Here is a 14,011-nt window from a genome sequence, read left to right as displayed (position 1 = left end):
CTTGTCTCCATTTTATATATTTCTCCTATCACCAGCTTCTGTTTCCATTGTCAAATTTTACAGTGACATTGTGCCCAGTCTGCCATTTCTATCAGTAAAATGTTGTCCCTCTTCCTTTGAAAAAGTCCCACTGACAGAATTAAAGTTTTTAAAATATAATTTGAGAACATACTCTTACTCAGCTATTACCTTTTTGATTATTCTACACTGTTTTGATACTGTTCTTTTCATACCCCTTGTCAATAACTTATTACTATGGGATATTAAAGTGTTGTCACTTAACAATAACGAATACAACTCAGGGGGAAAAAGTGTCAAAGTGCATATTTCATATAAGAATAGTCAACTCAGCTTATCCCTTTCAAGTTTTCATTAGAGATTGCATAACCTGTCAATATTTTCAAGCTCATTTTTAGTAATTGCCTATGTTTCTACCGGCAAAAAATTAAGAAAAGTTAAATAAAAGTGTGACTTGAAATACTTACCTCCTTACTTGGCAAGAAGTTGTTTTGCTTAAATTGATTTAAAATAATGTGTTCAAGAGGCTCTGCAAAAGTAACAGCCAAGGTTTTCTAAGATTTTCTAAGAAATCAGCATTTTTGAGACTAATGATTCTCTCATAATCATTTCTCATTTCTCCAAATCTATAATAGCTGTGACCTTAACAAACAAGCAGGTAATTATGGAAGAAAAATTCAGTAGATTTTGACTCTATACATGGTATGTGTATGTAGGGCTTTTAGTTTTTAAATATTCTTCCTCATCATATCTTTTAACCTAAATAAAAACAAACATTTATCAAATAACGGCATCCTCTTTCTTCTCTGTCAAGTGGTGTGCATATTAAACTGAAAGGAAACACAAATAAAAATAACACATTCCCCTCAACTATGAGTCAGCAAAAATGTTTCTACTAAAGATTTATGGATATACAGGTAACTCTTTTGCTTATCCATGAATCATTTGAAGCCTAGAGGTATTTTAGCTGAAGCCTGGCAATAGAAGAAAATTTGAGCTACAGAAACACAGCTATCTCAAAGAAAAAAAAATAGTGTACAAATATGTCAGCAAACTGTACACAAGGAATCTTCCCACTGGTATGCTGGCCCAGGCCTTAAATGTACTGCATTTTTACTGAAGGATGCTAGTCTGGATAGTTATGAAAATCCCACTTTATGGATATTTTAATATCCCTCACCTACTACCTCAAGGATAATAAGAGAAAATGGGACTATAATGCTACATTCAAAAATCAAAACACTATCACCACTTTGACTTCAGTTGAAAAGAAAATGTTAATTGCATGCAGTCCTAATAAAGTCAACAAAATAATCAAGAACAAAACATGCTGAATCATAATCCACTGAAATGTGTCATTGAACTTATTCCACTGAGCATAGAAGAAACCCTCAAAAAGCATCTCTACTCTGCTCACAATGTGCGGGGTTAGGGAGTAGATTTTGAAAGAGACACACATAGATATCTAGGTCCATTAATAGGAATGTAGGTACATTTTGGTCCTTTAGTTTAAACTTGAGACTCTTGTAAATCATAGGGATGGATAGAGTCAATAAACACTAATTGGACTACATATCTATTGTTAAGAAAAAAATTAGGAATCATCACAGTCATAAAAGTTCTGTGCATGGAAGAAGAGGCCTTTGTTGACTTAGCCCACTTGCTGATGCCTGCTAAAGAAAGTTTGTAAAAGAAGGCAGACAGGCCATTATTACAGTTTTCATACCTAAGCATCGGGTCTCAGTTCCACTCCAGAGTCCAGAAGAGAGACATTCCCTTACAGTAGAGCCAACTAGCATGAATCCGGAATCACAAGTGAATATAGCTGTAGATCCATATGTGATTTGAGTTCCAATCTTATTCCCATTGGGAGGTACAGGAAGTTCTCCACAAGAAATAACTTTAAGGGAAAAAATACACATTTTGTATTGAGCATTGCACTAAAAACATTTAATACGTATTTTGGACTGGTTAAAATAAACATTGGAGGGTAGTCTATTCTGATCTGTGGGAGAAATGGATACAGAAATCTGTGTGTAAAATAAAGAATATGTCATGAGGACTCAAGCTCAACATTTGAAAAATATTTTAAACTATCACTGTAAAATTATTTTTTAAAAAACTGTTAAGAACATTTTAATCAACAAAAATCATTGATATTTAATTATCTAGGGTTTTTTTGAATGAAATATAAATGTTTCTATGCTCACTTTGTTATTATTTTTGTAAAACAGTATATTTGAGGTTTTTTTGGACAGAGGTTATATTATTTAATTTGTATCCTGTACGTCATTGTACATCACATGCCTTAGCTTTTATAAAACACAGATTCTTAATATTGGATAAATTATGTTCAGTGACCCCATTATTTTAGTCACAATCCAGAGAATTTTCTGATTTAGAAGGAGACAAAGTTTTCTCTTTAAAAAAAATAAAATAAATAGAAATAGAAATAGTGGCATTAGGAAAATGAACTTCAGTGCTACCTCTGAAAAACTTTAGGTTTTTTAGGTGTACAGTTAGATGAATGAGGCCTTAACACAATATAGAAGGATGGGATTTTGCTATAGATAGCACTCCAAAGTTGTGATGAATTGCTACTTTCTCTTTGGAAGAGTCAAAGCAGGTTTTACATTCAATATTTCAACATAGACGGGCCTACATTATTTTAAAAGAACTCCTATTTGTGATGGGGACCCCCCCAATTAAATCTGGAATTTCCAAAAAGATTAAAATAATTTTAATTATTAATTATTAAGTATCTTAGACTGTATTTTGGAGTCCTTTATCTATTAATAGTTGTAACTGTGTTCTCTCCTACATAAGGGTTACTATAAATATTGTATATTAGCAATCTGTACATTTTGTTACAGATTTTATATTCAGATGCACCATAAACACTAATGTTGACCCTCTTTCCAGAAGAATGGTAGTTATTTGGTTCTTTAGAAGGGAAAAACAATGAAATACTGGTTGTGTAGTCCCCATTTAATGATAGAAGTCCAAACCTTTCAAACATGGGGGCTTTCACCTTTATAAAAGTGGCCTGATTCACATAAGTGCCTATAGTTAACCACACAAGGTTAAATATTTTAGCCTCCTTTCTTAAAAGTACCTGTCTCCATTATACTTCATATTCACTACTTCTCACTCTTAAAGCCCATGCAGCCAGGTGGTGCCATTAGGATAGCAGCTTGTGGTGAAGATGATGCAGATCCTTGCCACCCCAAGGAAGCTCCTAAAGAAAAATCCCTCCCTACTTCTCGGCTGTCCCAGGTGAGTGTGAAAGCTGTACCATGCTCCTAGTGCACCTAGACAGTGTTCTTGACCCTTTTGCGGTGTCTTGTACCACTGTTGGCTATAGGAGAAAATACTTCACTAAGGACAGAACACTATTGTGTCTGATCCTTGCATGGGGTGTGCAGGATAGAGTGGAGAGAAACCTTGTGCTCTGTTCACTCCCTTCTGTGTGTGTACCTGTGCTAGTGACAGACACCTCAAGAGGGCAGTTGGGTGTGCACAGTCCTATTACCATAAATGTAATCATCTTGAATTTCATTAACAATAATGGACATTACTTTTAAAAGATTGGCCTTGGGCTTGTCCAGGGAGTTGTGTCCCAGGAAGGGTTTTGCTATTCCACTAAACTAGAGGGAAATGTTTTTCTATGTGCCACCTACACAGAAAGTTTACACACAATGCATACTCACTCTGGCAGTAAGGCCTCTCGTTTCTCCAACTCCATGTTCCATTAGCAAGACACTCAATGGATGCTGGTCCCAAACCATAGTAGCCTGGATCACAGCTAAAAACAACTTTTGTTTTGTACTCGTAATGTGAACCATTCACTATTCGCCATCTCCCATGTTCCAGAGTAAAGGAATTGATGCTTGGACATGTAACAACTTACAAAACAAAACAAATCAACAACAAAAAACCCCCAATGAGAACAGTATTTGTGGCTCAGGAAGTACAAGTTAACAAGAATATGAAATAAAGAATATTTGTTCTTTTGAATTCAGTGTCAAATTTTAATCATAATGGCTTCCTATTTGGAGTCTGTGTCTGATTTCATAACCTGCCTAGGGCTGAGCTGTAATCCTTGTTTATGGTCATAAGCATGTTGAATCTTTCTTGGCGAAAGGAACTTTTGCCCCATCTCTGGATCCTATGTTATTTCTCCCCACAACAAATGAGAGTCCCCCACCACCTTCCTAACCTTCTGCCATCCCCAGGGCCAGCATGATGAGGGAGCACCATAGTTACTCCGTGCTCTGCAGGGTTTTACACACTAGATCCCCAAGACTCACAAGAAGTCTTCTCTTGCTGCTGCTCCCCTTTTCCTGAGGGATAAAGAGATATCAGGAAAGGTTCTTAAATTTACCTTGCTGGGTATGTGTCTGTGTCTCTAGAGACACCTATCTTTTCCCCTTTCCAAAACTCCACAGAATGGGGAATGATCCACATCTGGATGGACACCTAACCTTTCCTAGGCTGAGATTTCTGCTTCAGCATGGTGGCCCATTTGGATTTTCATACCTAATTTATAGCCAAAGAGGTATCCACATGTCCCTGAGGAATTGCATGTGCATTTTCTCCTCAGTGTCATCTCTTAGAGTTTAGGTGGTGCGGGGTCATTAGCATGGAGGTGGAGGGGTTGCAATCTGTATTGGTGCTACACAGTTGTCCATGAGTACCAGGCAGAAAGTGATAAGGAGAGTCTAAGATCTGCTTAAGACTCCATGGCCTTATATTCTGACTTGGCCATGAGGCTTTTGCCAGCTGCTGAAGCAGGAATGCCAAGGACCTGGAACTGAGTTATTAACTTTTATGCATTTTATAATGTATTTCTTTTCCAACTGTCACAGCAGGTTGATTGATATTATATATATATATATATATATATATATATATATATAATTATTGTTTTGATCATTATATATATATAATGATCAAAACAAGTTTCATGTACTCAAATGGCTCATCATATTAATTATCCAAAAGCAGAACTCTTAAATAATTTGAAACAGAGCTCCTTTGACAAAGGAAAATAAAATTCGGGAAAGTTCTTAGAGATAATTTTGCAATGCTACATACCTACACAACGAGGTGTTTTATTATGATTGCTCCATGTACCATCTGGCTGGCAGACTGCAGTAGTAAGCTCCTTGGATGATAGTCTATACCCATCATTGCAAAAGTAAGTAACGTGAGTACCAACTAAATAATCCGTAGTTAAGATTCCACCATTTAATGGAGCTTTAGGGATTCCACAAGATATTGCTGAATTAAAAGAATCACAAACATGTTATTTACCTCTTTGTGATAAGTTATATCTTGTCTCACTCAAATGTTTTAAGTGTCATACCACAACACTCATATACTAGTGAAGAGGGATTAGTAATGTATTAGTGTATATTTTAGGACCACACAGACTTCATGAGTTCTAAATTTTCAAAGGAACTAAACCTTGGGAGGTTTATAGCTCATTAATCTGTCCTTTTAAAGGTATCTGGGGTTGGGGAGGAAATGAAAGTTATAGTTCAGTAACCCTCTAGCTATCCTTTCAGATTGCAGAGAATGATGAATGACGATGCAGTACGGAAGAGAAGAATAAGAGGAGCAGCATGATCCTATGGATAGGATAATAAACTGAGACTCTAGAGATCTGGTTCTTTTCCTGGCTCTTCCACTGATGCATTGTGTGACCTTGAGCAAGACACTTATAGTAAACCAGAGGTCCCCAAACTAGGTGCGCTCCCCTAGAAGCAGGTGCGGCTGGGGCAGGGGAAGGAGCGCCACCCATCAGCTCTGCTCCTGGCCCTGGCTGCTAGCCCCAACCTCAGCCCCTTTACACCCAACCACATCCCCCCTCCCAGAGCCGAAGCCTCACTCCCAGTCCCAGCTTGGGGGGGTGAGGGGTGGAAAGGGATAAGGGGGAGCATGAGTTAAAATGTTTGGGGACCACTGCAGTAAACTTCCTACATTTCAGTTTCTCCCCTTGTAAAATGGGAATAACAATGCTTTCTCATCTTTTGTAAGATACTTTAAAATCAACAGGTGGAAAGAATTGTATAAATGCTAGGTATTGTTATTTTTAGAAAGCAAGGGGAGTGGGGATGGAGAACAACAGATAGCACACTTTTGCTGTTTCTTTTGAATCTCTTCTTGACTTCAGCAGCCTCTGTGTGGCAGGGACTTTGAATTTTGGTGTTACTATACTTTTATTAGTCCTTTTTCCTGTTTGGCATTTCAGATTTCTTTACATAATTTGCATCCTTCATATACAATTTGTCTGGCTTCATAAGTATATATATTCATGTATAGTTGATCACATGGTTTATACAGCCTACCATCTAATCTCTGTCTGAGAGTCTATTTGATCATTTCAAGGATCATAAGATGATCTTTATTGGATGAAAATATTACATATATATATATATATAAAAAACAAAGTCAAAATGGTATCATCTGGGTTGAGTATTGCAAAAACCATTACATCTATTCCTGGTTTTGTAACACACATTTGCTGCATGGGGAAAATGCCAAACTAGCTTAATTAAAGGCACCAGCAATCTCCTTGAATGAGCTCTTTAACTAATCCTGTTTTCTCCTTTGTACAATAGTGTTTTAAAGGTGAAAGACTCCATCAGTTTGTTGAAGCATCATATTTTCACCTAGTATATTTAGTCATTTCATGGTATACAGTATATGAAATCAATAATAAAGAAAAAATCTGTATCTCTTATTGACTCTGTTAACAGGAGCAGACCAAACTGACATAAGTGGATTATACTGAATGCTGAATTTAAGGTAAAAAGATAGTGGGGACCCAGAAAAGCAAAACTAGAGATCAAGATAGAGAATCAGAGAGATCTGATCAGAGAGGGCTTGGAAGCAGGAAAGAGGAGGAGGGAAAAAACATATAGAGTGCAAAGAGAGGATAGCAAAAATTACCCAGCCACAGCCATTCAGAATAAATATGTATATTTGTAGTGCTAAGGTTTGAGGTGCTGAGATTTTCATATTTCAATGTGTTATTTCATAGTGTTAAATATAAAACATTAAATTAGAAAATATGTTTACTTAATGTGTATAATTTCTGATTAAAACTATTTTCTAAAGAAAATATTTTCTTTAGATACCACATTTATTTAGAAACCTTGCATCCTATCTATGCATGCTTTCTTTCCACAGAAAACACTGTAAATTAGAGCAGTGATAGGAATAACATTATGAGTAAACAAAGACCCACATGAATATGAGACCCATGAAAGTCATGTATGGTCTATCACCTTCTAAGCATTCAGTGAACATAAATCTTGTATGTGTAAAAATGGAAATTTTTGTCCATGAAAAAAACTCCACATTACTATAACTACCTTTGAGTCTCAAGAAGCTAATTCCTAGCTTTCTGAGTTTTAATAAAGTGTCACCACACAAACCCAATGTTGATGTAGTAGTTTCCCCTTGAAATAACCCCATCAATTTAACACACAAAGTTACTGATAGAACTGTACTTACTGAAACTGGTGACAAACTTGAAATGGCAGATGTTTCACTGCATCTAAATAATGCTGCTCTTCTTGTAAAATTTATGTTGCCATTTTGATTAATATGCCATTACTGTAGAATAATTTTGTAATAGGAATACCTGAAGTTTTCTAAAGTGCTTCTTACCATAGCATCTAAGCATTCAATGAAGTGAATAGGATCTGCATGATAATGTCCAAAGTGGACATTTAGTCTTTTACCCTTTCCAAGTTCCAGGAAGTGCTGGTAGGTTTTTTGTTTATTTTTATGAACAGTAGCTATGGTGGAATGATTGAGGGGAAGAAAAAAGTAGGCAGTGTAGCTAGCTCTACAATTGGTGAAACTTTGGCTTAACTCTAATACAGTGGTTCCCAAACTTGTTCTGCCGCTTGTGTGAGGAAAGCCCCTGGAGGGCCAGGCCGGTTTGTCTACCTGCCGCGTCCGCAGGTTCGGCCTATCGTGGCTCTCAGTGGCTGCGGTTCACTGCTCCAGGCCAATGGGAGCTGCTGGAAGTGGCGCAGACCAAGGGACGTACTGGCCACCGCTTCCAGCAGCTCCCATTGACCTGGAGCAGCAAATCCTGGCCACTGGGAGCCGTGATCGGCCAAACCTGCAGACGTTGCAGGTAAACAAACCAGCCCGGCCCAGCAGGGGCTTTCCTTGCACAAGCAGCGGAACAAGTTTGGGAACCACTGGTCTAATATCTTCTGATGGATCATTCAACAATCAACCCCTCTTGATTGAGACTTGTTTATACAGATAAATGTGCTGTGCTTTATAGAGATAAATGTGCTTTCATAGAATCATAGAATATCAGGGTTGGAAGGGACCCCAGAAGGTCATCTAGTCCAACCCCCTGCTCAAAGCAGGACCAATTCCCAGTTAAATCATCCTAGCCAGGGCTTTGTCAAGCCTGACCTTAAAAACCTCTAAGGAAGGAGATTCTACCACCTCCCTAGGTAACGCATTCCAGTGTTTCACCACCCTCTTAGTGAAAAAGTTTTTCCTAATATCCAATCTAAACCTCCCCCACTGCAACTTGAGACCATTACTCCTCGTTCTGTCATCTGTTACCATTGAGAACAGTCTAGAGTCATCCTCTTTGGAACCCCCTTTCAGGTAGTTGAAAGCAGCTATCAAATCCCCCCTCATTCTTCTCTTCTGCAGGCTAAACAATCCCAGCTCCCTCAGCCTCTCCTCATAAGTCATGTGTTCCAGTCCCTTAATCATTTTTGTTGCCCTTCGCTGGACTCTCTCCAATTTATCCACATCCTTCTTGAAGTGTGGGGCCCAAAACTGGACACAGTACTCCAGATGAGGCCTCACCAATGTCGAATAGAGGGGAACGATCACGTCCCTCGATCTGCTCGCTATGCCCCTACTTATACATCCCAAAATGCCATTGGCCTTCTTGGCAACAAGGGCACACTGCTGACTCATATCCAGCTTCTCGTCCACTGTCACCCCTAGGTCCTTTTCCGCAGAACTGCTGCCTAGCCATTCGGTCCCTAGTCTGTAGCTGTGCATTGGGTTCTTCCGTCCTAAGTGCAGGACCCTGCACTTATCCTTATTGAACCTCATCAGATTCCTTTTGGCCCAATCTTCCAATTGGTCTAGGTCCTTCTGTATCCTATCCCTCCCCTCCAGCGTATCTACCACTCCTCCCAGTTTAGTATCATCCGCATTTCATGTGGTGTTTCCTGGGATTTGTTAGCTGTATTGTCTCAGAGGGGAATAGCTGTATCTTAACAAGATGGAGAAATCAAAGTAATAAGACACTTCTTCCCATGCAGGTGCTGAACACTTTATCTCTGAAGGAATCTCAGATGATATTAGAAGGGAAAATAAAAAAAAAAAATAGAAACTAAATCTCCCATATGACAATGCACAGAGCTGTCACTAGGCTAGGCCTCCATTTCATTCCTGAGAAGAATAAACCTCTAAGAAACATCCAGGTAGGCCTTGACACCAAAAATATTTTTTTCTTGGTAGTGAAGGCAAAGTTAGTTTCCAGTTGCACCGTATTACATCTATTTAGGTACATATCAGGCCCCATCACCATTGTATCTGAATTCCTCATAATTTTTAATGTATTTATCTTCACAACACTTCTGTGATGTAGGGAAGTACTACTATCCTCATTTTACAGATGAGGAATGGAGAATGATTTGCCCAAGGTAACACAGGAAGTCTGTGGCAGAACAAGAAATTGAACCTAGGTCTTCTGAGTCTTTGGTCAATGACCTAACCAGTAGACCATCCTTCCATGCTTTGTAACCTGTAGCTGGTGTTCAGTTTGTACTATAAACAGACTTGCTTTTTCTTCATCTTTTTTGGGGGGAGGGGACAGGGCCTTGTGTGAAGCAGATTAGTTTTGTAAAGTAATTTTGTAAGGCAAATAGAGGAAGATACTAAAATAAATATGACTGCTCCATTGCTTTTTTTTCTTCAGAGGAAATGAAAATCAATTCAATCATACAGAATCATTTTCATTTTGGTCCATCATGGACAAAGCAATATAATGAATTAAGCAATGTCGATTCATAATACCACTTTAACTAATTAGGATAATTAAACTTAATTTTATTAATGTATTTTTAAAGAATTAAAAAGCCATGTTTCACATTGTTATATGAATAGCATTCCTAGACATTCTGGACTTGGCTGCCCTCTCAATTTCATCTCATTTACAACATAATCTGTGAACACAAAAATTGTGTTACACTTAATAATTTTATAGTAATTTTCATCCTTGACTCTCAGAGTGCTTTTCAAAAATGGACAAGCATCCTTACAACTAATTTACAATTAAGGGACAAAAACCCCACTACCTAGGTCTTTATGTAGCCCCCGTTATTGTTGAATCTAAGCACCAACAAGCACAGAGATCAATCAAATCCTTACATTTCTGGCTAGTGAAGTCCAGTGGAGTAGTAGTGAGTCCTTTGCTGATATAGACTGTAAATATCTTCCTTAAGGAAGGCTAGGTAATAGTTGTTTTAATGGAAGTATCTGTTTGGCTTCTGCACAGAAAGCCATCTCATCACACTAATAATCTATCCAACTATTAACCAGTGTCTGGTCTTCCATTTTTGTTCAGGTTTATGGAAAAGGGCAAGCTGGCTGAGATTTCCTTCTGAAAGGACTGAGGTGATCATGAAGGGTCAGAGAAAGAACAAAAGTTGTTGTTGGAGGTTCTCTCTGTCCCTCATTAAGATTGTTCTGCCACCATTTGTAAGTTAAGGTCAGGTTAGATTCCCATTTGCTTTTAGATAATCAAAAAGCAGAAGTGAGCAAAACTGCTTTTCTCCATCTGGCCAGGACATTGTGAACTTTTCTTAAGAATGCAAACCTTGCTAGCATGATCTGTGCTTTTGTCATGTACATGGGGCTCCATCTTGAACATGTAGTTTCCCCATGGAGAACAACCAGAGATGGGCAGAAGGGATTGCAGTTTAACATGTACTGCTCATACAGAACCAATACCAACATCTAGGCCTCCCTCTCATCATCTTAAGTACAATTAGATTTCACAAGTGGTTAGAAAACTAAATCAGAAATACATATAACCTCAAAAGTACAATAGGGCCAGCCCTGAATGGAGAATTTGTTTGTAAGTTTAAGATAATGAAAAAATTGTATTTATATTTCTTTTATTTAGAACTCTTGGCACTTAAGTGGATTTTATGTGGTTTTTCTTTCTCCTGGAACCATTAGTTGCAAGGTAGAATTAAGAGTCGAACATTATTTTCTGCACTAACCAAATACAGGAACATGTGAACTTTTACTTTCACTATATTACTGTTAATTTTAAAGAAAAAGATATCTCCTGTAAATTATCTTGCTAACCACTGTCAAAATTCTCAGACATTTCTTAAGCATCTGGGATGCAATCAGACAATTTGTCCAACTGCTCATGTGCAGTTGTGTGATCTGGAATAAATGTACTACACTTTACAAAAGATAAGAATAGCCCAAATATTATATTTTTTTCATATTCTGTAAAAAGAGGATTCAACTCTTGTAAACCAGAAACAACCTTATATCCAAAGAATTCTAGAAATAGATACTAATATTTGTCATACACTGCTGCACCTCAGATATTTGTTCATACAGTATAAAGGTATTTCAGTATTTTGCCTGTCAAATATGCTTTTCATCTGAGAAAAAATATGCATTGCTGCAGCATAGTACAACGAACAGTGTAATTTTAACAGTGAGGTCAATAAATCCTGTAAATTCTTTTTTCTTTTATGGTTTTGCATCTTTGGCATACCAGTCATTGCAGACATGACAATGTATTACATTGAGAAGTTAGGGGATTCCGCTAGATATTCTTTTATGCCATTTGCTTTGCTTGCTCAACACATTTTCTCTAGATTTTAGCCCCAAGGCATCGTGCCCGACACCAGCACAAGAAATTATGCAAATTAACAATAATATTGATTTGTGGAGAGATCCGTGCAAAGCAACATTTTTCAGTGAGCTAAATAGTTAGATGAATAAATAAATAAATAAAGCTAAGCATCAAGTAATGTTGGTATAAAGTGTCTAACATTCAAGAAATGTAATCAATAACCACGTGAAAAAAACTATTAAAAAAAAAAAAAACTCCGCAGAAGTTGAGGATCTATGATTTTTTGTAAACACGCACAAATTTTCACATTTGAAGCAAGATAATAATTGTATTCCAAAATGCCATTGTCATCCTGCTTGCTCTTTCAAAGCTTTATTATCTTCATGGGTTTTGGTAAATTGTAGGAAGCTTTACTGATTTATACAAGATGCAGAGGATTTGTGTCACTAAAAACTGGGCTAGGCACTCAGACAATCATTTCACAATGTAATTTCTGTAGAGTACATTACAAATGCACAACATTTATTTGCCTGAAATTTATAATAATCTTAATGTGTAAGACAGGATCTCTGCTTCTCTTCAGTCCAGAGGAAGGATGTTTTCATATTAGCTTCAAAGCAGGGATTCAGTTAATTGCCACACGTTTCAGTATGAGGTAGGGTTAATTTTTTAATCCACTGCTGCTACACTGGGTCTTTTCTATCGAATGGACATATTTTAATTATAAATACAGTACAAAAGTAAAGAAAAAAGTGTTTACTCTAATGTTAACAGTTGTGTCTGGATTCCACAGCAAAGTGCCACATTATGAAGTGATGTGAAAAATGGGGTGGTATCGTCTATTTAGAACACTGGACCCAGAGCTAATTTTTCACAGATTAGTCAAGATTAAGGACATTGAGAACTGTATCCCCCTTTACCTACTATCATGATGTGTCACATTCTTCACAAAACCACGACTGAAAGGACTACTAAGACTACTGGGACTCATTTAATTAGCCACAAGAAATGCTAAAGTAATGTCTCAACTATTGCACACCAACAACATGAAGGTGAGTCTAGGGAAGACACAGATTTAAATCATATGTTGTGAAAACTAAAAATATCTGAGTAGTTGTGGACAGAGTATTGATAACAATGGAAGAGGGTAACAGAAGAACCAAAATAAAGAATTGTGAAATTGCTCTGGAGATCTGGATTAATATGCCACTTGTGTCATAAGTGATAATGTGTTTGGCTGCATGATCCTGATTCTCAGTAGATGCTTACACAAACAAGTTGTTGTTATAATTTGTCACAATTTGACTTGAATGACAATCTCCAATCAAGAGTTGATTAGGATTAATGTGGAATAGGAAGTGTGTAGCAATGTACAATGAAGCTGCATGAGCTGCATTGCCTTAAACAGGATAGCATGAGGGTGAGTATGTGTTCTGGCTCCTGCACTAGTATGCAAGAAGGGCTGTGCATAGAATGGCTCCCAGTTCACTTTCTGTCCATGTGAAGTTACTGGTCTTCATTGTATTTCCTAAATTTGGATGAATACACAAGAACTGAGTGAGACTAGCTTTGATAGGCACCCTAAACATGGAAGAGAAGGTAGGGCAAGAGACAGGGCTATGAACTTATCAACCATCCTCACCAACCAGCATAGCTGGCTGCCCATGGAGGTGGGCACATGCTGCATATCCTTAAGAGGGTAGCAGGACTGTCTGTACTCCTTCTGGGTGCCAGAGAGCTCTGAAAAAACATGATCTGTTAGGCAGAGAAGCTGGAGCGACTGTTATTAGGGTAGTGCTGCTACTCCATGAAACAGTGTGAAATGCATAATCTTGCTCCAAGTAAATACCGATTATTAAAGAACATTAGAGAAGCTTATTGACTGTGTTTGTTTTCTATGGGCCATTAGGGCAAGGGGTTACAAATTTGATAGAATAAATGGGTTCAGCTTTATAACAGCAAGGGTTCACCTCTAGTTGAGGGCATGTGGTGATGTCCAGGAATTGCACTAAATCAGCTCATCTTTTGGGTGCTCTGGCCAAAGCATAACCAGCAACAACTACTTTTAGGGCTGCATGGGCAGGATGTAAAGTCTCTGATGGA

The 14,011-nt window shown here is 37.7% G+C and overlaps 1 protein-coding gene across 2 annotated transcripts in view; it reads right to left on the bottom strand.

The window, feature by feature from the left end:
* The window catches only part of CSMD3 (CUB and Sushi multiple domains 3), a 1,240,207-nt gene that overhangs the window by 121,423 nt on the left and 1,104,773 nt on the right, over positions 1-14,011 (bottom strand). For both annotated transcript variants that reach the window (XM_084620231.1, XM_084620232.1), the window contains 3 exons: positions 5,116-5,301; positions 3,729-3,923; positions 1,745-1,918 (listed from right to left, as the gene is read on the bottom strand). In XM_084620231.1, coding sequence (XP_084476357.1) covers positions 1,745-1,918; positions 3,729-3,923; positions 5,116-5,301 — 555 coding nt within the window. The remainder of the gene's footprint in view (positions 1-1,744; positions 1,919-3,728; positions 3,924-5,115; positions 5,302-14,011) is intronic.

Source organism: Lepidochelys olivacea, assembly GCF_965140295.1.
Source record: "Lepidochelys olivacea isolate rLepOli2 genome assembly, chromosome: 2".
Taxonomy (NCBI): Eukaryota; Metazoa; Chordata; order Testudines; family Cheloniidae; genus Lepidochelys; species Lepidochelys olivacea.
The sequence above is the reverse complement of the archived record's forward strand: the minus strand, read 5'-3'. Positions and strand labels throughout refer to the sequence as shown.